This window comes from Melopsittacus undulatus, chromosome 3, assembly GCF_012275295.1.
Source record: "Melopsittacus undulatus isolate bMelUnd1 chromosome 3, bMelUnd1.mat.Z, whole genome shotgun sequence".
Lineage (NCBI taxonomy): Eukaryota > Metazoa > Chordata > Aves > Psittaciformes > Psittaculidae > Melopsittacus > Melopsittacus undulatus.
The window spans coordinates 37251129-37276491 of NC_047529.1; the positions used below are offsets into that span (position 1 = coordinate 37251129).

Sequence of the window (25363 nt, forward strand, 5' to 3'; positions counted from 1 at the left end):
GAAGCTGACATCCAAGGACTTCACACAGCATGCTGCAGAAGTTACCTGCTTAGACTCAAATCATGTGGCAAAAGAACCTGCAGGAGCAGTGCAGCTGCCAGCAGGCTCCAAACCTCAGGCTTATGTAAGAAATCAAACACACAACAAACAAAAGCCAAACTACAGTGTCTTTATTAAAAACTGAGGAAAAGATCAAAAAAGACCCTTGTCAGTCAGTTGATATTTCTTCAACAGTAACTTTATCCCGGGCAGGACACTTGACACAGAAGGAATGAAACAAACATGTAAGATTTTGAACAAAACCACAGAATAAACAAGAACTGTTATTTCTTTACTCACTCTGACAATTCCACCCTCTCCTTCCACGTAAGTTCAAACATGTTCTTTCAGCTGGTATCTTCTCCTCAAATTACAGAACATCCTGCTCATATCAACAGCCTTATTACACACAGAGATACCGTGGAAGTGGGTTTTCCAGCTTAGTTTCTTTCTTTCTTTTTTTGCTAACATTGTGGCACTGACACAATACTTTCAGGAACAAAATTTGGATGACAGAGGTGAATGAGCCCACTTGCCAGGCTCCTTTCCTTCCAGCAGTCATTATTACATGTGATGCAGAAGCCTGACAAAATGTAAACAGCAGAATTCTAAAAACATTTTATGTAAAGACACTGCTAAATATGAAAGCACAAAGTAGTAGGTTACATGTGATAAATCCTCAAATATGCTGCTGCTCTAGACTGCAGTATAATGAAGCCCTACATCTTTTCCATATGTGCACTGCACACTGAGACAGCACAGTAAAACACTCACCATACCCCGCTCAGTCTTCAAGCAAAAAACTCTTCCAGCTTCAGCTGGAATTCGCTGGAGTCTTGAGTAAAGGCTATCAGTGCTGTGACGATACTCAGCTCATTTTCTGTCCCAAAGTTAAGACTAGCAGAAGGGATTCTGAATATCAAGATTACTAGGTTTGGGGTTTATGTTTTGTTTTTTTTTTTTTTTCCTACATAAAGGCTCTAATTTTGGAAAGGAGGAGATATGCAAAAAAAAAGTACTACTACTTCTCTACTTTTTCTGATTTTTTCACTTGACTGACCAAAACCTTAATGCTGTAGTCAAGGAAAAAACACCAAATCACCACAGGGCTGATACAGGCTCAGACATCACAGGCCATGTTCAGATTCATCCTGTGCTACTTTCAGCAGGTGGAGTAGCCTCCCTCCTCAATGGGGAGACCCAGGTGTCTCCATAGGGCAGCTAAGTTCTCAAGTGAGCCAAATTTCTCTTAATATGATCCTCACTCACCGTTAGTTTAGAGTCAGCTCACAATAAAAGAGCTTGTGTTTAGGCACCATGAATCCAAGCCCGAGCATTCGTATGACTTTTCCATCTCCCACTTCCTGTAGTAGGAATTAAGTGTATGGAACAGACTAGTTACATTGCCTACATGGGTCTAGGGATACTTAGGATAGTGTTTCCTTTTGAGAGAGTGATAAAATAAATTAAATGATATCTAGATATAGATATATTTATTTCTGCCAAGAAAAACAACTCTTTCCAGTTCTAACACAAATATACATATTTCCCTTTCCACTTACCAAAAAAGCACTAGCAGTGTGTGCTCCAGAAATTGAAGGGCTGCTCTGTTTTACTGCTATGCATTGGCACCACTGCTTTGCAAGCAGCTAGGTATGGCCTAGAGTTAGCACTTGCATGAACAAATAATGGAGTAGCTGGACACTCAGCTCCTTCAGAATGGCCGGGTGCTGAGAACTATACCTGCTCTGATCCCTTCACACTGGATTTAAGTCTCATCAATATACCATTTGCCCAATCTGTTCATAAGATGAGCTCAGAAAACTGAGCATTCCTGTACACTGCTGCAGGAAGACCCATTTTCAGAGCATATGTCAGCTTTGGTTCTGCTGTTCCACAACTCAGCTATAGAAGATGTTCATCCAGAGCACTGTACTGTTTTATCTTCCTTGTGTGGAAGTAAGTGCTGGAACTGCCAAACGCTGACTGTGATCTAAATGAATCTTTTGCTCATGGCAGCAATCTGGCACTCCTTCCCATTACGGAATTAAACTAGATTATGGGGCTATTCTCTTTTCTCTATAACCTGGTAACTTATTTGCTCTTACAAACTAAGCTAAACTGCTCTTCAAAGGGCTGTATCAGTTTCTGTGAAATCAACCACAAATTTAGAACAGTTTTTAGCAGGACCAGGTAAGGTCCCATTTTTTTCAGTACAGCCTTGGGCCTGACTTATGGAAGCTGACATATTCTTGACATTGTAAGTGAAGATGCATTGAAGAGAAGACGAACTGAAGTAAGCTTAAACTGACTAATTTCCTCTGGATTATTTTTCCCAAAAGTGATTTAGAATGGCTGTGAATGCTAAGTCAGCTGCATAGATACTGTTTGCTTAAACTCTGCTACTGGTCTATCACTAATACTTTGTTACTCTGAAACCAGCTGTCAATACCATCCTAAATAGGTATTCAAATCTTATATTAACAGCAACAAAAAATAGAATCTGATTTTTCTGCTTAGAAATCATTAGAACATTTAAATGAATTTAACAGAGGTAGGTCCATCTTCTATTTCCTAGTGAACAATGCCAAGAAGCAACTCTGAAAGCAGGACAAAAATGTGTTCTGTCAGAAAACAGATATACAGAAGGGTGCTCACCCTTCACCAAACAAGATTCCTCAAATTTGGTAAAAGCAAAAGAATAGAGCTGGACACCAATCCAACAGAACCTTTAAAAGGCAAAAATACATTAAAAAAGAAGCCTTCCACTGACTTTTAGCAGTCTCTCAGTGACTGCAAAGGAGTTTAGACTGTTACTCATTCCTTTGATGTCAGCACAAACCAAATGAGTAAAGGACAACAAGATGTGACATCAGTGAAATTATACAGCCTCATTTAGCACATAAACTTCAGGAAATGTCTAATTAATGCCCCTTCCTCAGTACTTCTCTTCCACTGCAATATTGCACCACTTTGCTTTTTTTAATCCACTTTTATAAAAAGCTGCATCTAACAAAGGAAAAGTGAAATTTTAAAAAAGATTTTTTATAAAAATTTATCATATAAAAATGCCAAAACCCCTAAGCCATATATACAAAATGTATCAATTTATGAAAATAACTGGACCCAATTATATAACAAAACAATTTTATACAAAAAGTTACAAGTTTGCATTCAAGTGAATACAAATAAAAGTAAAAAAAAACAACCCTTCAAAATGTCTTGTTCATAGAGGATCTGTTTCTTTTAGATTTAGAGGTACATAAAACAGTATCAAATTGTTTCGTGATAGCCACCACTTCATGGGAAATGCACTGGTTTAGACAGTATTTCCACGCGTCACCGGTGAGCACCATACTTTGCAGACCAGTCAATGCGCCCATGGATTGGCTGAGCTGGTGGTGGGAAAGGCATTAACCTCGGTGTGCTTTTCGTAGGTGAACTAAATGATGGCTGTCCAAGATAGGGTCGTACTGAATTCACGGGAGTGTAATCTAAGGGAGAAGAGAAAATTCATGAGATAAAGGTTCAGTTAGTAGCTGTCCACACTGAATAGCAACTGGATGCAGGCCCAGGTCCTTATTTCAGGTTGGATGGAACCTTGGGTGACATGGTCTAGTGTGAGGTATCCCTGACCATGGCAGGGGGGTGGAACTAGATGATCGTAAAGTCCTTTCCATTGCCAACCATTCTATGATTCTATGACTCTATGAAAGAAGCTTCCTTTTAAAATACAGTTTGCTGATGTGAAACAATAGTGGATCCAATCCCTAAAGTCCCATCAGACAAGGAGCACTTATTGACAAGCATGAATTCTGTACCAGCTCTTACACCAACCACTAGGTTCCATTATATGCTGTGGATATGCTGCGGATAAAACCACATACATCACAAAGTAAATACAAACCAAATCCTTCTCTATATGAAATTCTGCAAAGTTACAAACTATAGTTCCACTCAATCAGGTATTTACAAATGCAGTAAAGCAAAGATATGTAGTTCAGCACTACATACATACATCATACAGTACATGTAACAGTACATATAGCATTACCAGAGTAATGAGCAAGAAACCGAGACAACCTTGGTATTATACTTACTAGAAGGTGATTCCACAGCTGGTGCTAACTGAACCCTCTGCCCAGCAGAGGCTACTTCCTTCTTCAGAAATGCAGGGATATAACCACTTGATCCTATGGACCCTGAAAGAAAACAAGAACACTTGAGCCCTACACAATGGATCTCCCATACTATCAACAGGTGACAAAGGTGTGCACTGATCATGGACTGATGAAAACAAGAACTTCCTTGAAGACACTAGGAATCCAGAGAACCTATGTATTCGGGAGACTGTCAGCATCAGACTGCATTGAAGAGGAATGGAGAATGGCATAAACTGTACTCATAAAAGGCAATTTCTGCTTCTCCCTGACAACTCAGCTTTCTTCAAGGTTTCTTAAAGCTGTCAAAACTTAGCATTTCAGTTGGAATTATTTTGTTTAATTTTCAGCAACTGGGTCCTATAAATATACTTATTCTTGATTTTTATATAGTTATTTTGGGGCAGTGGGGCTACACAAGGCTTCAGTAACAGAGCAACTTAATAAATTGGGTCAGATTTGTGTTCCAGATTTGTAAAGGCAGCTATAAAACTTGTCCCTAAGATGAGCATGAACAGATCTGACCGACCTGTAGGATAAGCCATAGAAAATAGGACAAAAATAGTTTGAAATAAAGCAGCCCAGAGACATAACGAAGATGGACACTAAACAAAATTAGCATGTACAGAACAGATCCATTGCACATATGCCTATAATATACTAGAGCAGTAGAGCAATGGCAAAGCATATTGTGGGAAATGATGGTATTAAGTAAAAAAGGGGAAAATCTAATGATTTCCTATGCAGCTACCAAAGAAACAAAAACTTATAGAAGAGCCAGGAAGGAGATATGTGCTATGCATATAAAGGTTCTCATGTAGTTTAGTCATTTACAACATCCTCCCACCTTGAATCTTTAAAGAACAATTTTCTGATTAAATTACATCCAAAATGTAAAGGTTTTTATTTTTTAAGTCAGTTTCTGAAGGCCCAAAATGTTTCTTCGGACCAGGATTCAACATAAATTTTCGCAATCAAACGTTTTCATAACAACATATGCAAAACAAGTCCTGTACTGCAGAACTGTAACATCACATGAAAACCAGAAGCCAATTAAGATTTAGAGAGGAAATACATAGATACAATCTAGGAACATCAACATGTTAAAATACATCTGGCAAAATCTACAAATTAATGACTTGAAATCAAACAATAGGGATGAAATACCTGAAATACCAAATGCCCCAAAAACCTGAAGAAGAAAAATCAGAGAGTTTCACTTTTTGTCTGAATTTTTTTTTAAGCTACAATTATTTCACTATTTAAACCAGCATTGATTAAAAGATATGATGATAGATTTTGCTTTATTCCTGTAGCAAGAGTGGTGTGTATGGCTAGTTCAATTTAGATCAGCTTCATCCTCTATGACAGTCATTTAAGCACCAGATGGGCTAAAATAATTTGGAAACCTGAAGAATATGACTTACAAAACCTGTCAAGGCAAGATGAAGTATTTCCAATTGAACAGAACTAAGTTGTCCAACCTTCTATCCATGTGGTACTTCAGACTTTTGGCGATTCATTAGAAAAAAATTACCATGTTTCCGTTTAAGGTAGTCTCCAAGTCCAGTGGAGAACAGTGGTCATAACTGGTTTTGACAGGAAGAACAGACACAGTAGCAAATATCATTGGAGCTGACAATGTATTAGAAATGGGTGACCTCAAAAAACAGCTGTCTGGAATTGCAGAGATGTTACCTATCATCTTCTCTCAGTGTTAATTTAGCATAGCTTCTTACCTGAATTCATCCTGTTAATACTTCCTCCCAGACCAGAAGCTTTCCCAGGCAAACCAGAACTGGGCCAGGGATTAGGTGGAACAGACTCTTTGTTTGAAGTGGAGACTATACTATTCCTTGTGCATATTCCTATTGCAAAAATGAAAAAAATTAGCAAGCTGAATTCTCTGTTGTGACACAGGCTCACATTCATTCCATCTGATGCACAATCTTACAGCACTGGTCCACTTCAGTGAAGTTAGCCAAAATCTTTTTAACACGCCTTTGGGTTACTTCCCATCCTCTCATTTGGGAATTCTATGACCAGCCATGGCCTGTGAAGGTAACAGTTAAGTGGTTTCACTAGCATCAGTGGCTGTCTTATGTCAAGGGAGAGGATCTTTACATCAGGCCACAAATATTTTCAAGTCACATAAGGCAAATGTTGCTACATAAATGAAAACTATGCTTCACAAACACAACATTTTACAGCATTTAGCCTAACAGTAACAAGATAACCTGAGTGCAAATAATGGTAGACTGCAATTTTTCATAGTACTGTACTCCTGCGGTGTATCTACTGAAACCAAAGATTGTGCAAACAGTTTGCAGTAGAGTTCATATGTCACATACTATTTGTATTTACTATACATCCCATACTTAAGCAGGATACCTAACATGCAAAGATGTGCTCACAATTTATGGTAAATCAAAACCAGACTTGTAGTTTGTATCATGGCCACATACATTAGCAAAGGTCCTGCTCTCATGTTTTTTAAGCAGTAGCCCACCTCCACATGTCAAAAGATAAAGCCTGATGTACCAATGACTACTTCATACTGCTGTTGGAATTAGAGGAAGAAAAGGAAACAGTGTCTTTTACTAACCAGGTAGATACCTAGAATGCCTCAAGTAGTGTTGCTTTGCTGCAGAAACTCGCAACGTAGGAGTGTCCTGCCGTGAAAAGGTCACGTGGGAAGGTGCACTGCTGCCAGAGCCTACAGCATCTGAAGGCTTTAAGTCCAAAATGCTTTCAAATCTATAAACCAAAATTTGTTACACTTAGTCCAATCCTTACAGCTTATGTTCATCCACAGAAGGCCATATGTTGGCCTTCTCATCTCCATCCCATCTCCATTAATCACTTCTACATACTGTGCTTGCTACAGCGTAAACATACAGACAACAGGGAATATTTTCAGCCTGAAGCCATACATGTGCCCCCGAAAACCTTATTTGTGCTTCTAGTTCTCCTATATATTGCTTTTAAAGTTTTTACAAATTATTGAGTAGGTTTCTCTCTACTGTGTATGATCCATGCAAACTGTAGCTTAGAGTCACCCAAGTTTACATGTGTGAAATATGTCAGAATGGTTCATATGTAAAATAGAAAGCATACATTCAGAGGATAACTTGGGAAGATTTAAGCTAAGCGTCATTTTCAGTGGGGAAAAATGAGCAAGGAATTGTATAGAAGAGTGCATTGTCCGTCAAGAATGTGCTGCAATTCAAAGGTCAGTATCCGACACGTAGTCAAGGCAAAGCCGGAGAGACACAGATGCATGTCTTTTACCTGCTTGGATATGTTTCCGGATCTATCGAAAGCAACATAATGAAGAAAGAGGTAAAGCCTGAAGAACTAATACCTAACAGCACACAGACATAAGAAAATTCAACTTGCCTACAAAGAGTATCATCACTCTGCCTCTTCTTGTTTTTCACGTCAATTCTTGTGATAGAAGAACTGAAATCAGGGTCTTCCAAGTCATCCCAGTCTTCAGAATTCTTCACTGTTGTGGCAAGATGTCCCCATCGTCGCCTAGGTTTTGGTTTAAGTTCACCATTAATATTCTCAGTTCCAGCACAAGATTTCTGTTATAAAGATTGAAAAGAAACAAATCCACACACTTACAGCATAAACCAGGTGACAGGAACAAAGATTTTTGTCTGTCTTAAAGAGTAACAGTGGGAGTAGAACTGTAACAACAGAATCTCAGAATTTAATTAAACATGCAAAGAAAACAATCTGTAGCCTGTAGACATGATTACATATCTCCTGCATTTCATTCTCTAATAAAGTATTTTGCACTGACAGAAGGATAAATTTCTTAGGTCTTAATCCCAATTCTAGTTATATTTCACTATACACTTCCCAAACAATTAGCTCACACTCATTTTTTATTTTTTGACTCATCTTGGGAGCACTAAACTGCATGCACATTCATGCTTCCAGAAGCCTGTTCCTAGGCATTTATAAGATGCCTTTTTCTTGCAGGACAGCATAGGTACAAATTTGTGTGTCTTCAGCCATTTAAGCTCATCAGTATATTTCAACCTTGTGCAACTCTGTACATGGTCACCTACAGACCTTAGCTAATACTGATCTCTTAGCAGCAGCCTTCGCATTGTCTGCTCTTGTCATCTATCCTACAAATCCAGTCTTCTTGCATAATCAACATAAATGATAGTTCCTTATGAAGGAACTGTTGTTTTCCATGGCAAGTATAGAAGCCCAAAGGGATTATTATTCCCAGTGACATAAATAAGATGTCTTAAATGGATAAAGACAGTAATCTCACTCATTTCAATACATTTTACTTAGCTTAATAAAATCCTATTTTATTAAGCATCAATCCTATTAATATTCTAGCCACTGTACTTTCTTTTAACTCACATGAAATCACAGTGTCATCCTTTAAGCAGTGCTTTTACAACAAAGGGAAGCATAAAATGGCTTTGAAATGAGAAATTTGGCTGTTTTATAGGAACTAGATTTAGATTGCAACATAGCAACTTTTAGTCTCTAGCAGAAAGTTATAACTCTTCTTATTCCCATTTCCTGTCCTTTCAGTAAAGTATTAACAATCTTGAAAGAGAACAAGAAAAAGAAACACAATTAAGGAAAAATCAGCAGTCTATGAGGAAGTGTATCTCATGCTAGATAGACCTTTACCTGCTGAGGCACCTTATCATGAATGGCTGGCAGAAGAACCTGGTTAGACTTGTCCTCCTTTAAGTAGTTACTGTGCTCAGCCCCAGAGTTGTCTTTCTTATGTGGGTACACCAAGTGCTGGGAAGACTGGTTTTGTTGAAAAGGCCGTGATGAAATGCGGGCATGAGGTTTTGGAGGGGGTTGTGCTGGAGGGACAGGCTTAATATGCAGAGACGATTTGTTATGCAGTTCTTTTTGTTTCCCCAATGCCTGAATGCCCAGGGCATGCCCAACCTGGAAGTATGGATATCGAAGTGCCTAAAACATAATGAACATGTTAGGGTGCAACTTAGGAAACCAAAGTTTTTAACTTATCCTAGCTCTATGTGATGGTACAAATGTAATTTGTTTTTTTCTGGGTAGGAAACAGCAGAAGACTCATCTTTCAACACTAGATTCTAGTAAGCACAATCCACTTCAGAATAATGCTGTAATAGTAGAAAAGTTTCAACAGGTAACAAGTTATCTTGTTATTATCAGATAACAAGTGATCCTCCATGGACTTGCACAAAAGGAAAAGGTTCTGCAGAAGTAAAATACTTAACCAGGTATACAGTACCTAGAGGCATGCTTCACTATGCGCTCTGTTGCTTGAGTGCACGTGCATGTGGAAACACATGTGCACCTCTCATCACAGATTCAGCCATCAAGACCTTAATAGCTCCAGAGACATCCCATCTCTTCTATTCTCCAGTTCCAAGACTGAATCAAATGAAACAAATACAATACTTCTGAAAATAAGCCTTCTCCTTTTCTTGGAAGATGAGTTGGTAAAAATATCTTTATCCTGCCTTACAAGTAAGGAATTGTCAGTGAAGAGAATTCATCTCTGTCCATCTTGATGTTTTAAGGTATATTCATCTTCCCAATGATCTCTCACTTAAATAGATTCGCAGATTGCTCACCGCATTTGTAACTTACTGTAAAATATTTGTTAATGGCTCTTAATACCAAGTTACAGTCAGTAATTTTTGCTTTGTAATATCTTTGAGAGTTCTTAATCTATTTTAAACTGTTTTAATTAGCTTGAAAGGTTTTTTCATTACAATTTGTACTTAAGGTCTGATATAATCACAAATGTTCGGCTATGGTCCTATTGAAGTCAAGTCAGATTTGAATCCAGAATCACAACTGTTGTGTCAACTGCTTGCTTGAACTGCTTAGTTGGGCATTACCACTACAGTACTGACATGTGAAATCAGTGGCTATTGTCAATAACATCAACTGGACTATGTGCAATACCGATGACCTGGGCTATGCTTATGTGCAGGATGTCAGGACATACAGTGAAGTTGAGTTGAGACTGCTCTGCAAGTTGCCTTGCATAAGCTAGTTTTATCCAGGCAACACTGGGCTGGACGAACAGGCAGAGAGGTGAATTGAAAGCTGGCTAAGTGGCCAGGCCCAGAGGGTGGTGATCCATGGAACAAAGCCTGGGTGGAAGCCAGTAGGTATCAGTGTACCCCAGAGGTCAATACTGAGGCACATACTGCTCAACATCCCCATTAATGATGTTGATGGTGGTGCAGAGTGCACCCTCAGCAAATTTGCTGATGACACAAAACTGGAAGGAGTGTTGATATACTTGAGGGTTGTGCTGCCATCCAGAGAAACCATGACAGGTTGGAGAAATGAGCTGACAGGAACCTCATCAAGTTCAACAAGTGTAAATACCAAATCCTGCATGTGAGGAGGAACAACTCCATGCACTAGTACATGCTAGGGTCAACCATCTGGAAAGCAGTTTTCCAGAAAAGGACTTGGTAGACACCAAGTTGAACATGAGCTACAAATATACCTTTAACGCCAAGAAGGCTAACAGTATCCTGGGCTGCATGAGCATGAGTGTTGCCAGCAAGTCAATGGCAGTGATCTTTCTCCCCTGCTCACCACTGGTGAGATCACACCTGGACAGCTGTGTCCAGTTTTGGGCTTCCCAGCAGAGGAGAAAGATGGACATAATGGAGAAAGTCCATCAAAGGGCCATGAAGTTGAATAAGGGACTGGAGTATTTCACATGTGAGTAAACAGCAAGACAGCTGCAAAGGAGATGGAGAGAGGCTCTTTTCAGTGGTGCCTATTGACAGGTCCAGAGGCAATGGGCACCAGCTGAAACACAGGAAGTTCCCTATGAAAGTCAGGAAAAACTTTTTCACTGTGAGGGTGACTGAGCACTGGTGCATGCTGCCTAGGACAGGAGTGTTGGACCAGACAAACTCCAGAGGCACCTTCCCGCCTCAACCATTCAGTGAGTCTATGGCCCACATCAGTAGCAATGAAAGACATCCTTCTGCCATACATCCCACCTTTACTCTGCTGCTACTCACAGTGACTAGATTATACTTAATTCAGGTGTGCTAATACACACTGCAGTAACACATTGACCATTGAGCACACACCCCAGGCAGTTTATGTTGCATGCAAAAGACTGATTAATCTCCTTTAATTACTCCCCTTTGTCCTGCAAATTGTTTTTGGCTTTCGCTCTTCTCTCTTCTAAGAACCCCTGACCAACTCTTAAATGAAGGCCTATAAAAGGTGTTTTGAGGTGAAAGGAAGTATCATATGCAGATGTGAGAAAAATAAACCAAAATCAAACCTGACTAGCTGTTGGCCGCTTTTTGGGGTCCCACTGCAGCATATCCCTCATGAGCTGCACTGCTTCACTGCTGGCATTAGGTATGAGGGTTTTCAGGTTGTTAGGTACACACTGAGGCCAGCGAAAATTCATGGAAGCTGCGAGTTGGTAGCCTTCAAGCCAGTCGTTCTGGAAGAATATTTCCAATCACAAAGAAAGTTCCACTGTAAAATACCATAGTGCTAAGTACACTAGCACATATCCTCTTATCAGTAACAGATTGTGTCAAGCTTGTTCTAAACTGCATTAAAGATTTCACTAGAAATTTTCACCTCAAACCTCTGGTGAGAAGTAAGCCTTGTTTCACATCTGACAAAGTCAAAGGCACAAATTGAATCAGGAGATAGGAGTCTTGCCATGATTCCAGTATCTAGCCTCTTAAACCATAAGTTTATATGCAAGAGTATGCAAGAAAAAAATAAAATTTCCACCTAATGAAAACACAGGCTAAGGACTCTGTTCGCTGTTCAGGGGTCTACTTCTCCTTCTCCTTCTCCAAATGTCAGGTTTTATCGCACACTTGCATAATACTTCATAGAAAGTTAGCTTGAATTTAGTTTTCTATGTGTGAGATCAATACCATACAATGCCAGTAAGAGCGAAAATAGATTATCTTTATGCTTACTGCCATTATGCCATTCTATACTACAGAACACCTCTACTACTATTGCAGTGTGGAATGTCACTTTAGTTACCTTCTTTGGCGTTCCCAACACTTGACAAATTTTGAATATAGTATCAATTTCACTGGCACCTGGGAAGAGAGGCCTCAGTGTGTAAACTTCTGCCATTATACAACCAACAGCCCAAATATCTATTGGAGAACTATAGCTGGTGGATCTGAGAAGGACTTCAGGAGCCCTGTACCTGTAAGAGAAGAAAAACAAATCTGAATAATCAACACAATTCAGATACACGACACGTGCAACCATTCAGCTCTTCATTCTTCGCTGTTAAGAGCGAACATCCCTTAAAATCTTCATATCCTCTCCTATCCCATACATGACTTAATTTTTTTCCCTTAAAATGAAGGATTAAAGCCTACATAGGATCTTGTGAGCTCTCTCATGCCTTCTTGACATGTAGCAATACCAGCATGCCCCACCCGCCTATCAGGCTTTCTCTTTGTTCCTGTGCTGCTCCCATTTGTAAAATATCTTCTGCTAACTGCAGCATTTTAAATAATGCCAAGCTTAAATTAAAGTGTCATAAAGAGGAGTCATCAAAAGTGGTGTTATATCCAGCAGAAACTTCATACTTTACTTCTTTAAAGACTCCATTACAAGTTTTACACTATGTAGGCGAACACTAGCACTTACCATCTTGTGGATACGTAATCGGTGTAAGGAGGTCTGGATCGGATTTCTCGGGCTAAGCCGAAGTCTGCTATTTTCACAAGTTCTGGTCCCATGCAAAGGAGGTTTTCAGGCTTCAAGTCTCTGTGAAAGAACCCTAAAATTCAAATGAAATATTGATGTTCACAGCAATGCCACCCCGCTGTATATGACCCCGTTTTCAGAGACATTCAACCACGCTTACTACATGCTAAAATTTTTTTGACAGCCTTGAATATGCTCCCACACAGAAGAGAATAAACCTTCACATAGGATGTACCCACATTTTCCAGTACAACTATATTAACTTTTGTTTGCTAGATTAATACATGACAGCATTGAAGATATAGTGCCAAACAACCACCAGATTACATCCTTCCTAGGGATATTAAGTACATACTCTGGTGCCTGCTTGAGCTGCTGCCTCTTTATGGAAAGTATCAGACAGAGCAGTCAAGGTTATTTCTAGCATTTAGTACAGTCACTTCTGTATTTTTCCATGCAGACATGAAACGCACTGGCAGAATGCTTCTGAGGCAATCTAGTTCATGGCAAACTTGCAAAAAGAGCAATCAATTGTGCATTCAAATATGAAAAGATGTTTGAAGTTTGTTAGTCTGGATGGATAAAGAACATAAAAAGTTCACTTGACAAACACTTTTATGCCATACAGGAGCAGAATAGAAAATAGGGAGAGGGAAAAAAGTTCACATGATTTTTCCAAAACTGTTGCAGAGAGAATCTTGGGACACTCAGTCTTACACTGTGAGCCACAAGACCACCAAGACCATCCTGTCAGGCTGCCATGAATTTCCAGATCCTTGTAACTACAGATGCACAATATATTTGCAGAAATGACAGTCTATTGTGTAGAAGGTCAGTGAACAAGACAGTTTGTGTTGACACAAAGCTGTTCATTCTTTAAATCTCTATGAAGTCAAATGGCAGTAAAAGGTATTTTAAAAGGCTGTGATCCATTTGGAGATTTATTAGAAAATGTGAGTTAGATTTTTACAAATAAATTGTGTGACTTCTCTGTCTTAAAATATTTTGCATCTCCCTGGAACAGACTGGAATTCCTAGTTGGGTTTCAGAAGAATTCCCAGTCCAAGCCCCATTAGAACAGAGAATAAAACCATTAGCTTGAAAATGTCTTCCAAAGCACAGTTAAGTATCTTCTTCAAGTGAACTGAAATGCTGGTCCTACAAGCCTTTCCCTTGCAGGCCTTTGGCCACTGATTTTAGCTGTCTTCTAATAACTTCATGAGCTGACAAGCACCGTACACTATATTTAGCAGGCAGAACTGCAGAGGGCAGAAAAACATGATGAAGAAGTTATCATTGAAATCAGTATTTTTTTTAATTAGTTAAGTGGGTCTTGTTACTACTGGCTGGTATACAGCAGCTTCAGCTTTTAGCATTACTGTACAAATGAGCTGGAAGGCCATGCAATGAAAAAGCTCCTTGTCACTCAGACTTTATTACTTAAAATGCACCTTATGGCGAATGTGCATTTTATTCAGGTATCTCTGTGTATCTTGAGAAAAGAGTAATTTTTAGTTTGTACTCAATCTCAGGGGACCTCTAAATCTTTCAGGGTTTGTGCCTATTAACATTAGAGTTTTAGGAAATGTAGAGTTGCCAGTTTGAGAACGTAGAAACCTACAGAAAAGGAGCTGAGCAAAACTCCTAACTAAAATATCAGGCAACTATAAAATATGGATATTTTCAGTGATCTGAATCTGTCATATAGTATCGTTCATTTGATCACTCCCTTCATAGAATCATAGAATACTTAGGGTTGGAAAGGACCTTAAGATCACCTAGTTCCAACGTCCCTGCCATGGTTAGTAATGTAATTGTTAACATACACATTAAAAAACTCACACAGACACAATCTTGCTCTAATTCAAAATTTTTACAGCTAAAACATAACCTACCATGCTTATGGATAAATGCAAGTCCTTGCAGGATCTGATACATAATATTTCTAACTGTAGACTCAGGAAACAGTTTGTTTCTGAAGAATAAGAGAAAATAAAAAGACATTAATCATTATTATTATTGAGCTCATGCTATCTAATGAAGTAAAGATAAAATAGAACAATTAGAGTAAAACTGATAAACGTGTTTTAAGCACTCTCTGCATTCATTTTACACAGTACTTGCTGAACTACCATATTACATTATATTAAAACAATGTGACATCATGTCATGTCTATGCAATGAATTTAAAAAGGGGGAAAAATGAAAAAAAAAAAAAAAAAGGAAAATTGGCCAAACTGAACAAACCTTAACACAGAATCATAGAAAAAGATGGTCTGGGCTGTAGAGGGCCTTAAAGATCATCTAGTTCCAACCCCCATGCCATGGGCAGGGACACCTTCTACTAGACCAGGTTGCTCAAAGCTCCATCCAACCTGGCCTTGAACACTGCCAGGGATGGAGCAGCCACAACATCTCTGAGCAACCTGTGCCAGTGCCTCACCACACTCACAGTAAGGAATTTCTTCCTAATATCTAATCTAAATCTCTATCAGTTTAAAGCCATTCCCCCTTGTCCTGTCTCTATATGTCCTTGTAAAAAGTCCCTCTCCTGATTTCTTGTGGGCTCCCTTTAGATACTCAAAGGCTGCTATATGGTATCCCCTGAACCTTTTCTTCTCCAGGCTGAACAAGCCCATCTCTCTCAGCCTGTCTCCACAGAAGTGATACTGAGCATCTTTTTGGCCTCCTCTGGACTCACTCCAACAGGTCCATGCACTTCTCGTGGCGGGGGCCCCAGAGCTGAACTCAGTACTCCATGTGGGGTCTCACAAGAGTGGAGTAGAGGGGTAGAATCATGGAATAGTTAGGATTGGAAAGGACCTCAAGATCACCTAGTTCCAACCCCCCTGCCATGGGCAAGGACACCTCACACTAAACCATATAATCCAAGGCTTCACCTCACTCAACCTCCTGGTCATGCTCCTTTTGATGAAACCCAGCATATGGTTGGCTTTCTGGGCTGTAAGTGCACATTGCTCACTTGTGTTGAGCTTCTTGTCAACCAGCACCCTCAGATCTTTTTACTCAGGGCTGCTCTCAATCCATTCTCTAGAATGCCTGTATCGGTGCTTGTATTTTGCTTCATGACAAGTACAGGTCATGAGGTATGCTCCTCCAGACAGCAAGTGTTCATGTTAATTTAGTCCCTTCCATGCAGTTTCTTCTAGCCTCTCTTCTGGAGCATATACAAGCCATGCTTTTGACTTTCCCTTGTTATTATCTAACAGCTGATGCACTACTTCTTTATCTTCTGCTATCTGAAAAGAAGTTTCATCTGCTACTGTTCAAACGAGGAGGCTCTTCTCATAATATTCAGGTGAAATCAGCCATGCCAAGCAGTTTAATGATAGCCACGCTTACCAAGAGAGGACTCTGATCAAACATCTCTACATCAGCTGTCTCTGCACAGGCCAAAACACAGTAGAGATGGCTTAGGGTAGAAACCAGTGTGAGTTTTATTCAGAAAAAGCCTGTCAGTGAATGAAGAAGATGACCTGGGCCTTATTCAATTTTCTGAGCTTGAGTCCTCTCAAAAAACTCTGACCATCACATATTTCAGAAGTGAGATCATCTATCAGAGTCAGCCTTTCATATTTGCTTGCTTATTTTTTTACTTAAAGCAGAAAGAGAGTCATATTTCCTTTAAAGTCCCTTCCAGCAAGACTGGCAATTTTAACAAGGACTTAAGCAAATAAATTACATTCTTAAAGGTTTGAGTTATACACTGTCTAACCAGTCCAAGGTCTAGCTAAACCATAGAGAGCATGACGTGTAGCATGCTTGTACAGCATGCCTGTACAGCATGCTTGCTCTTTTTGTGTTCATAACTCTCAAAAGTTGTGTTCCAACTCTTGAAAGTGTCTACTCCAGACACTTTTGACACTACTTACCTGCCAGGCTAATCTGGGAAAAGACACTGGAAACTGTCACTAAACTGTTTGGAATACACCCAAACGTGACAGCCACAGCTCCTACTGCAGCATACAGCTTTAAGCCATAGTGATCTAAGTCTAAACAAATGATCCAAAAACCTCTGAAAAGTAACAGAGGTGTTAAAAGCACATTTTGCAAATAACTCATTTTTATCATGAATAGGTGATGATGTTACATACCTTTCTTTCATTAACTGATAAAGATTTTCCTTCATGTATTCAAACACAAAATACAGATGATCATTTTCCCTGATAACTTCTTTCAGCTTTACTACATTGGCATGGTTTAATTTCTTCAGAGACTAGAAAAAGAAAATATAAACAGGAATTTAGTAGGGTCTTACTCTAGTGAAAAAGACATTTTTCACTGATGCAGAGAACTTCATTTTAAAAACTCTACAATATTTTAGATAATCAGACATCTCTGAGAAGAAAGACCAAATCTCCAAGTATTAGTAGATGCATGCAAAGCATACTTATCAATTTAACATGCTGGTCATTCAAAAGCCAGCAATATGGCACCAAAGCAATAGTGTTTTCTCTGTAATTAGCTTCCTCCTGGCAGAATTTACACTCTTCTTTTACTTGCACTGGCAACAGTCAGCTTACAGTCCAGACTAAATACAGCCCTAGAAATTCTTCCTTGGTATTGTGGATTAACCCTAGTGAGCAGCTGAGCTCACTCATCCCGACATGGGATAGGAGAATCAGAAGGGCAGAAAGTGAGAAAAGTAGTGGGTGGAGATGAAGACAGTTTAACAGGTCAAGCAAAAGCCCTGCACACAAGCAAAGCAAAACAGTGAATTCATTCACTGCTTCCCACTGGCAAGCAGGTGTTCAGTCATCTCCAGGAAAGCAGCACTCCATCAGGTGTAACAGTTACTTGGGAATACAAATGCCATTATTACAAATGTTCCTCCCTTCTTCACCCTTTCCCCCAGCTTTTATACTGAGTGTAACAGTGTATGGGATTTCCCTTTGGTCAGCTGGAGTCACCCATCCTGGCTGTGTCCACTCCCAGCCTCTTGTCCACCGCCAGCATGCTTGCTGGTGGGGAAGCATGAAAAACAGAGGCAGCTTGAGGTCATTTGCTCAGCAATAACTAAAACATTCCTATGCTATCAATACTGTTTTGATCACAAATCCAAAACACAGACCCATACAAGCTGCTGTGAACAAAATTAACTCTCTCCCAGGCAAAACCAGCACACCTGGGTCTTTCTTCATTCTCCCTACTGTTTAGATTTTCAGTGTATTCTACATTCGCTCTTGCTGTGGCAGCACAGTACCAATGTGTGGTACTATAGGAAAACAAAAGTCACCTATGTTTTCTGCATGTTTGCAACAGTGATAGCAAGGACTAGAAATTAAAAGAGGTCTTTAGGACCACCCCTAAAGCTTTGCTGCTGTCAGAATTTCATGCTAAATGCCTTCCCCTGAACCAACTACCCAGAAACAACTGCATGTACAACTGCATGTTATTGCTGTGCAAAGGGCATGTGTTCTCAAGCTCTGAAAATCAAACACCAAGTAACTCCAGGTTTTGTGACAGGAAAGCCTGCTCACTCACACACCACTCACTGTAAGGAGGAAGCAGCTCTCTGCAACCAAATGATTTTTTGGTAAGTATTGTAATAAGAATTTTCATAATGCTACAGACACCCTGTTCAAATGAACAGGAAACAGAACCGTACTGCCATATGCCCCAGCTCATGCTGGGGGGAGTTCTTGATAAAAGGTATGGAAAGAATTTGATGTCACCCCAAAATGTGACATCTAATAATCTAATTTAAAGTTAACCATTCAATGAAACAAGTACCTTAACCTCTCGAAGGTTCATGCATTCCTCCCAGGAATAAAACTTTCTCTTCATTCTACAACAGTAGAGGGAAAAAAACCCCACAATTAATACATGGTTAATATCATTTGGCCTTGGACCTGTAAGTGTCGTTACTCTCTCCCTTGTCAAAAAACTTCATATCTCTGGACAACATACACTCTAATAGAATTCAAAAGCATTACTATTACACAGGATTGCCTTTTTTCATATATGCATTATGATACAAAAATTTCAGAGCCTGCTATTTTTCTTTCCAGCATACACTGAGGTGGAGTAGATTCTAACTATAAAAAGAACAAGAGTTATGGCAGTTACTAACAACTCAAACTGTTTTGAAACAAATCTAATGAAGAGCAAATTGAATAATTTCACTGGGTCTCTAATTTTTACATATTCTTCTTGCTTTTCTTCTCTGTATTTTCATTTCTCGGTAATGTCAATTCCTTGTTTCTATTATGTGTTTTCTCCTAAGCAAGAATGTAACTCTGAACACAGTATCTTGTGTGTAACATACAGTCCTATTTGTTGATATGCATTATGATTAAGGCTCAGTGTTGTGGTTTAACCTCAGGCAGTAAAATCTGTGGGTTAAGAACAGTTTAATTAATTGGAATAAACTAAAATATAATAACAATATACAATGTTTTTGCAGTTACCGTCTTGTGCATTCAGCTACAAGACCATTTCTGTTCCTAATGGATTGGCATTAATGTGTATGCTAAGAGGGTACCATTTTCTGTTTTGTTCTGAAACATTTGAGTTTCTACCATGTTGCAAAATTAAAATCAAAGGTGCCTCTGGCAAGATTTGATATAGGAAAAGTACCCTCAGCACAGAAGGTTTAGAAAGTTGCTGAAGCCAGCTATTGACTGTTCATACAAAACAGCATTGTACTGAAAGCTCTTTCGATGAGCATGTCCCTGGGTCATGATCGGTATTTCAGGAAGGTGTCTGCAATGTTTTACAGCTGCCTCTTACCACGACTAGGACAAATAAGCTATTTACAAACTGAGGTCACTGCTGAAGCAGCACAGAAAATGAAGTGAACTTCTCAAGGAATTCTAAGAAAATCGTGAGCTGAAAAGACCAATACGTCTTATTATGCATATAAAGATACACACAATGGACAATGAGATCCATTGTGTTATCACTGCAGTATTAACACTACACTGGAAACTCAACAATGAAATATATGTCCCATCTAAGCAGCAGGAAAGGGGCTCCAGATTCCAAAGCAGCACTGCAAACTAGTAGTACATGTCTGACATAGTAGCAGAAGACTGTTACAATAAGCCTATATCTCACCCTCTTTATCTTCTGCTGGGACTTTGGCAGGACACAAGGAACTTAGGTATTGCACACTAGCCAAATACAACTCCAAAAACAAATTTTGCATGGAACATGAACTGCTCAAACCAGCACAAGCAAATGATGTAGACCATAGAATAGAAAATCCTGGATCATCCACTATTAAGTAACAAACAAAATTACTTACTTTTTAATAGCTATTAGCTCTCCGGATTCAATGCTTCTCCCTAGGAGAACAGAGCCGTAGGTCCCATCACCAAGCTGTCTGATAGTAGTGTACCTATTCATGATGAGGATACTTTAGCTGCAAGCACATTTCAGTCCTTAGTGTTTCTTGTATTTCTCCTTCAAGTGTAACCAGTTCTTTCTGTGGCAGCATAAATACAGAGCACTCAGGACAGTGTGAACAGTTGTAGGAATCATGTTTTCAAGACTTAGCCTTTGGTCTGAAAGCACAGAACATAATCCATTTGATTTCTGTACCCTTTTGAGATTGCTTGTTTGCAGACTCCATTCCCCAAGACATATTTCTCGTAAGCTAGACACAAACACTTGGTTTCTCATCAGAAAGGGCCAGCCAGTATCTGGCTGTAATTGGGTATGTTTCCCAAATTCACTCTTACAGTATAGTTAGAGGTACTTCACAGCAAGCTTGCAGGCAGCCCTAATGAGAGAAACTATTACTAAAAGCAGAGGATAAACTCTCAAAGCTTGGAGAAAATAGTTTGCTATCAGAAAATTAAGTATTACATAAGATAGGAAGGAACTTGTTCTAGCCAAATTATCAGACAGGTAAGTTAACATCTCACAAGTTGTACTGCTATCAGTTAAACCAATTTCCTGATTTTTCGTAAGGTCGTATGCCATAGATACAGCCATATGTGTATTCCCTTAAACAAAGGGAAGAATATTAATGTCAGATAAAACCACATGTGACTCACTACAGTAGCCCTACGTGTGAATCAGTCTCTAGTAGTGGCTACATCACATTATCAAACTGACCTTCTGTCCTAACACTGTTTGAATAAGAGAATGCTAGATAATAAAGCAAAAAAGTTCTTATTCCCTCATTTAATCTACTTGCTAGTATTTCCTACATTTTAGTTTTGAACAAATGTGATCTATTCTATGTAAACTAACACAGTATTCCAAACAAAACATTATTAGTGTTCCAAACATGTTTAATATGCCAAACTAAACATTTGGAATAAAACAGAATTCCACTGCAGTGAGGCTTTGATCCCTGCAGACTCTTTTTCTCAAACTCTAAGAGGACAGCAATACTCGTGGCTGGTGACTTCTGCCTACTGTAAACTGCATTTAAACTACATTTCCACAACTTATTTTTGCTTTGGTAGCAGCCTTAAATCTTTTCTCCATCTTGCCTTATTTCACAAAGCCAATTTGTGAGTTTAAAAGTAATGGGATTACGTTGGTTGAACTCTGAACTGACATCAGCGCTGAGCCACAATCTGGTGGATTCAATACACTGTGAAGGTCCTTTGTTTTCAGTCTTCTAAACCTATTAACCCCACTAATACTGATACAAACAAAAATTAGGAAATATGATGTTAAAACTCCTTTTGACAATTTTACACATTGTGTATGAAAAAGAAACAGCATGTCTCTAACACTGAGACACCAAGCGGTGTCTCAGGCAGAAGGAATTGCCCTCCAGCAGTACCCATTTCTCTCCACACAGGACTACAGAGAACTACAACTGAGAATTTTAAATTAGAGACCTAATCTCACATTTTGTGCTACCTGCCAAGGAACACCAAACCTGATCATCAGAACAGCACTCTGGAGTACTGGTTTCTTTCTGGCTGGTTTTCAGGCCATGCACCTGCTTAGCATAAAGCTACACTTAGGCATGGTGCTGTTTCCAGGTTAAAAAGCTTTGGTTACTCCAGCTGGTCAATGACCTGATGGCAACTCAACGCCTTGGCTCCCAGGCCTTTACTCAGATCCCTGGTGAAAATTTCAGACAAAGCCTTACATGGTCTAGTCTGAAAATATAGTATTTACTTGTAGCTAAACAAATTATTTAATACAGTGATTTCAGATCGAAACAGATTAAATTTGTGGATTATTCAGCACATACTCCCCTAATGACAGAGTTCTGAAATTGTAACCATAACCAATGCGATGGCTCACAATTCATGGACCGTTAAGCTGCCCCTGGCTTACCATTAACATATCCCTTTCTAGGGGACTGTGAAGTGGATGAGCATCTGTGTCTCACATTTGATAACCACAGCAAACCAAAAGATGCATAACACTGCTAGCACATGACATCACTAGCAATAATGGTTACCCTGGATAGACTGTCTGTCTGATGTGGTGATGAACTGGTGAACATAACGGCCTGTTTCTTACTATGGATACTAACTTAAGCCTCTCTCCTTTCTACACCCACCAATTCTTACAAAACTTGTAAAATATTATCTTTGTGATTCCAGCTCTGCTGTCAAACATGACCAAAGCAGACAAAAGGAACTGAAATATTTTGGGGCATAAAATGGGAGCAAACAACCTAGAGAGGCAAAAACAGTCAGAAAATACAGATTTCAGCACGGAATGCATGCTAAAAAACATGCGCATTCCAGAATGAACAGAAGTTAACATGGCTCCCATGGAAGCACAAATCCACTTGTATGAAAATCCATTGAGCAAAGCCTGAAGTCTTCTTTGGATAATTAAATCAGTGCTATTTCTTTTTGAGCTTAATAATAATTTTATTCTTAATTATTTTTATAATTATTCTTAATTATATTATTCTTAATTCTTTTTGAGCTTAATAATTTTGTTTTAAAATATTTATTCTTTCAGATGTTCTGTCCTTATCACCTTCTGCTCTCACCTTCAACTACGGCAATAAACTAACCTTAGTCCACAGACTGTTCCACCTAAGTAGAGTCCCACTGAAAAGAACTCAAAGAGTCTCTGGTGAGCAGTTTGCAGAGCTACAATATCAATAATCTAGTGTAGGTTCTAGTCTGGAACTACACTTTAGGCAAATTCACATCATTAGAGGATGTAAACACAAACTGCAAGACCATAATGGAGTAAAAATGTATGTTGATATTTAATGGAAAAAGTAAAAGCCTTATTTTCACCATATTCTAAACATCGTGTCCAAACTCCACCTAACCTATCAGCATTCTGTTCCACACGTATCGACAAGGAAAGATACTCTAAAAGCACGCCTAATTTATCAAGACTACTTTCTGACTCTAACTCAAATAATTTCGCTTATATATGCTTTATTTGCTCCTGTTTGGAGTGCTGCAGCGCTGAGAACTGAAACCGAAACTTTCTCACTCTGCCAAAACTGAGAAACGCGAATAGTAAACAATCAGCAAGTGCCTTTTAAAGCCCGTTCTGTGCTTTAGCAACAATCTGATGGTGTTACTAGCATAGTGCAGCGACAGGCGTGGTTTAACGCCCGGGTTCCAATCGATGTTGTCCCAGCAGCCGCTGCTGACGTCTGTCAGTGAAGGCTTTCGGGGTACCCCAGGACCTGAAATCCAAGGAAGACCTCAGCCATTATGAGATGGCGGGAGGTGAACCACGAGCTTGTCCGACACAACGCGGATCTCCAGGCAGATCCGCGCTGAGGCGGGGATCATTGCTAGCCTCGGCCCCGGTAACCCCGCTTCTCCGATAACCATCGCTCTCCCCTCTCCCGGTCGCGTCCCCAGGCGGGCGCGGGTCCCCCAGCCGCGCCCAGCACTACTCACGGCGGCCTGGCCTTCTTCCTTGCTGCCTCCCCTCTTCCGGCTAAGCCCCGACCCGCGGAGGCCGCACGAGAGGCCCCTAATAGTGGTGTTGCGGCCCCAGCGGCCCTCCCGCGCAGCCTGCGCCCCCACGGCCCAGCTGCGGCACACGGCGGCCGCGGGCCTCGCTTAGGGCGCCGCCGGCCGCCGAGCCCATGGTGCGGCCTGCCGCGCCCACCGCCCCGGCCCTCCCCGCCCGGCAGCGGCGGGGGGGCTCCCCGCGGGGGGATAACGCTCCACGACAGCAGCGGCGGCCGGCCCCTCGCAGGCGGGTGGCCAGCGGGCCCCGCTAGCGCGGCTTCAGCGGCGGAGACGGGTTTAGGGGTGCTCCGAAAGCAGGCCGCTGTCCGGGGAACAGGCGAAAAGCGGCGGAGCTGAGCGGCACCACACCAGCGCGGCAGGGGAGGAGACTGCGGCTGAGCCGGGCTTTAACGTAATTAGAAAATAAAAACATACCCCGATGACTGGTCTCTCGCACATCCGCGAGTGGAGCTTAAGTAACAAAACAGGAACGCCGAAATACCAAATCGTGAGCACATGGCAAGAATATCGACATGCTGGCCGCTGCTGCGGAGCCCTGGCCTGGGCAACAGGAGCTCGTCCTGCGCTGGCAAGGTCAGGGTAAGGTGTAGTGGGAGAGGGGCAGAAAGAGGGAAACGAGGAAGAAAAAAACTGACCTCAAGCAATTGGTCGTCGGATCTGGCTGTAGTAATGATTAAGTAAGTCTTAGCTTCTTTTTACAGTTCTTCATTTAGGTTTTAAAAGTAACGCATAGAGGTACTTAACAGAGTTTGCAAGTCTGTGTGAGCTAGTATTGTAACTCAGGAGTGTGATGCATCCAGCTGCTCCCTGCGGGAAGGATTTTACATCAGCAATTTTACCAAGACATTAATTTGTTAATAAAACACATGAAAGAACTCCAAGAAGCTCTGGATTCCCAGCCTGTCCCCTCCACAACAGAGGGTAGGCATTACATTTATATTTGTTGGACTGAAAAAAAAGAATAATAAACATAAAAAGAGTTAAATTCCCTCGTATGGACGTGCTTGACTCTCAGCAAAGCCAACAGGACCAGTGCACATTTACTCAAAAGAGATTTCTGCTTTAAGCCACACTTATTACATCTCACATGCATAAAGACATGTTAGCACCTAGCCCTGTGACAGCTGTTGTACCCTGGATTTCTCTTGTAAGAAACAGGGCTTCAGCATCTGTGGATATATTGGAGCAAGTCCAGAGGAGGCCACAAAGATGCTCAGTGGGCTGGAGCACCTCTGGTATAGCCACAGGCTGAGAAAGATGGGCTTGTTCAGCCTGGAGAGGGTTCCAAGGAGACCATATAGAAGCCTTCCAGTACCTAAAGGGGCTTAGAAGAAATCAGGAGAGGGACTTTCTTACATGGGCATGTAGGGATAGAACAAGATTGAATGGCTTTAAACTGAAAGAGGGTAGATTTGAGTTAGATATTAGGAAGTTGTTGCTTACTGTGAGGGTGGTGAGGCACTAGCACAGGTTGTCCAGGAAACTGCCCCATCCTTCAAGTGTTCAGTGCCAGGTTGGATGGGGCTTTGAGTA

The 25363-nt window shown here is 40.4% G+C and overlaps 1 protein-coding gene across 4 annotated transcripts; it reads right to left on the bottom strand.

Moving 5' to 3' along the window:
• Positions 1 to 153: 153 nt before the first annotated feature.
• Positions 154 to 24592, bottom strand: CILK1 (ciliogenesis associated kinase 1). Of its 4 annotated transcripts, none has more exons than XM_031052756.2 (14): positions 24466 to 24592; positions 20197 to 20376; positions 18681 to 18735; positions 17042 to 17163; positions 14822 to 14901; positions 12867 to 12999; positions 12243 to 12414; positions 11509 to 11676; positions 8871 to 9167; positions 7599 to 7789; positions 6805 to 6956; positions 5939 to 6067; positions 4140 to 4241; positions 154 to 3533 (listed from the first exon to the last, which is right to left on the bottom strand). In XM_031052756.2, exons 2-14 carry the CDS (start codon positions 20295 to 20297, stop codon positions 3379 to 3381), a joined length of 1857 nt encoding a protein of 618 aa, XP_030908616.1. In that variant the 5' UTR covers positions 20298 to 20376; positions 24466 to 24592; the 3' UTR covers positions 154 to 3378. The 4 variants fall into 4 exon arrangements, with proteins under 4 accessions (XP_030908616.1, XP_030908614.1, XP_030908615.1 ...); XM_031052754.2 differs by having other exon boundaries at positions 20197 to 20455; XM_031052755.2 differs by lacking the exon at positions 24466 to 24592 and adding an exon at positions 23753 to 23929.
• Positions 24593 to 25363: the final 771 nt, after the last annotated feature.

What these genes read in the sequence shown, in the direction of transcription:
- CILK1 (XM_031052756.2), bottom strand. Translation starts at nt 20,297, where the DNA reads ATGAATAGGTACACTACTATCAGACAGCTTGGTGATGGGACCTACGGC. An exon ending in GATTACGTATCCACAAGATG is followed by an intron (nt 12,415 to 12,866) that starts GTAAGTGCTAGT and finishes CTTCTCTTACAG; the next exon opens with GTACAGGGCTCCTGAAGTCC. An exon ending in ATGATAAGGTGCCTCAGCAG is followed by an intron (nt 7,790 to 8,870) that starts GTAAAGGTCTAT and finishes TCTTTATAACAG; the next exon opens with AAATCTTGTGCTGGAACTGA.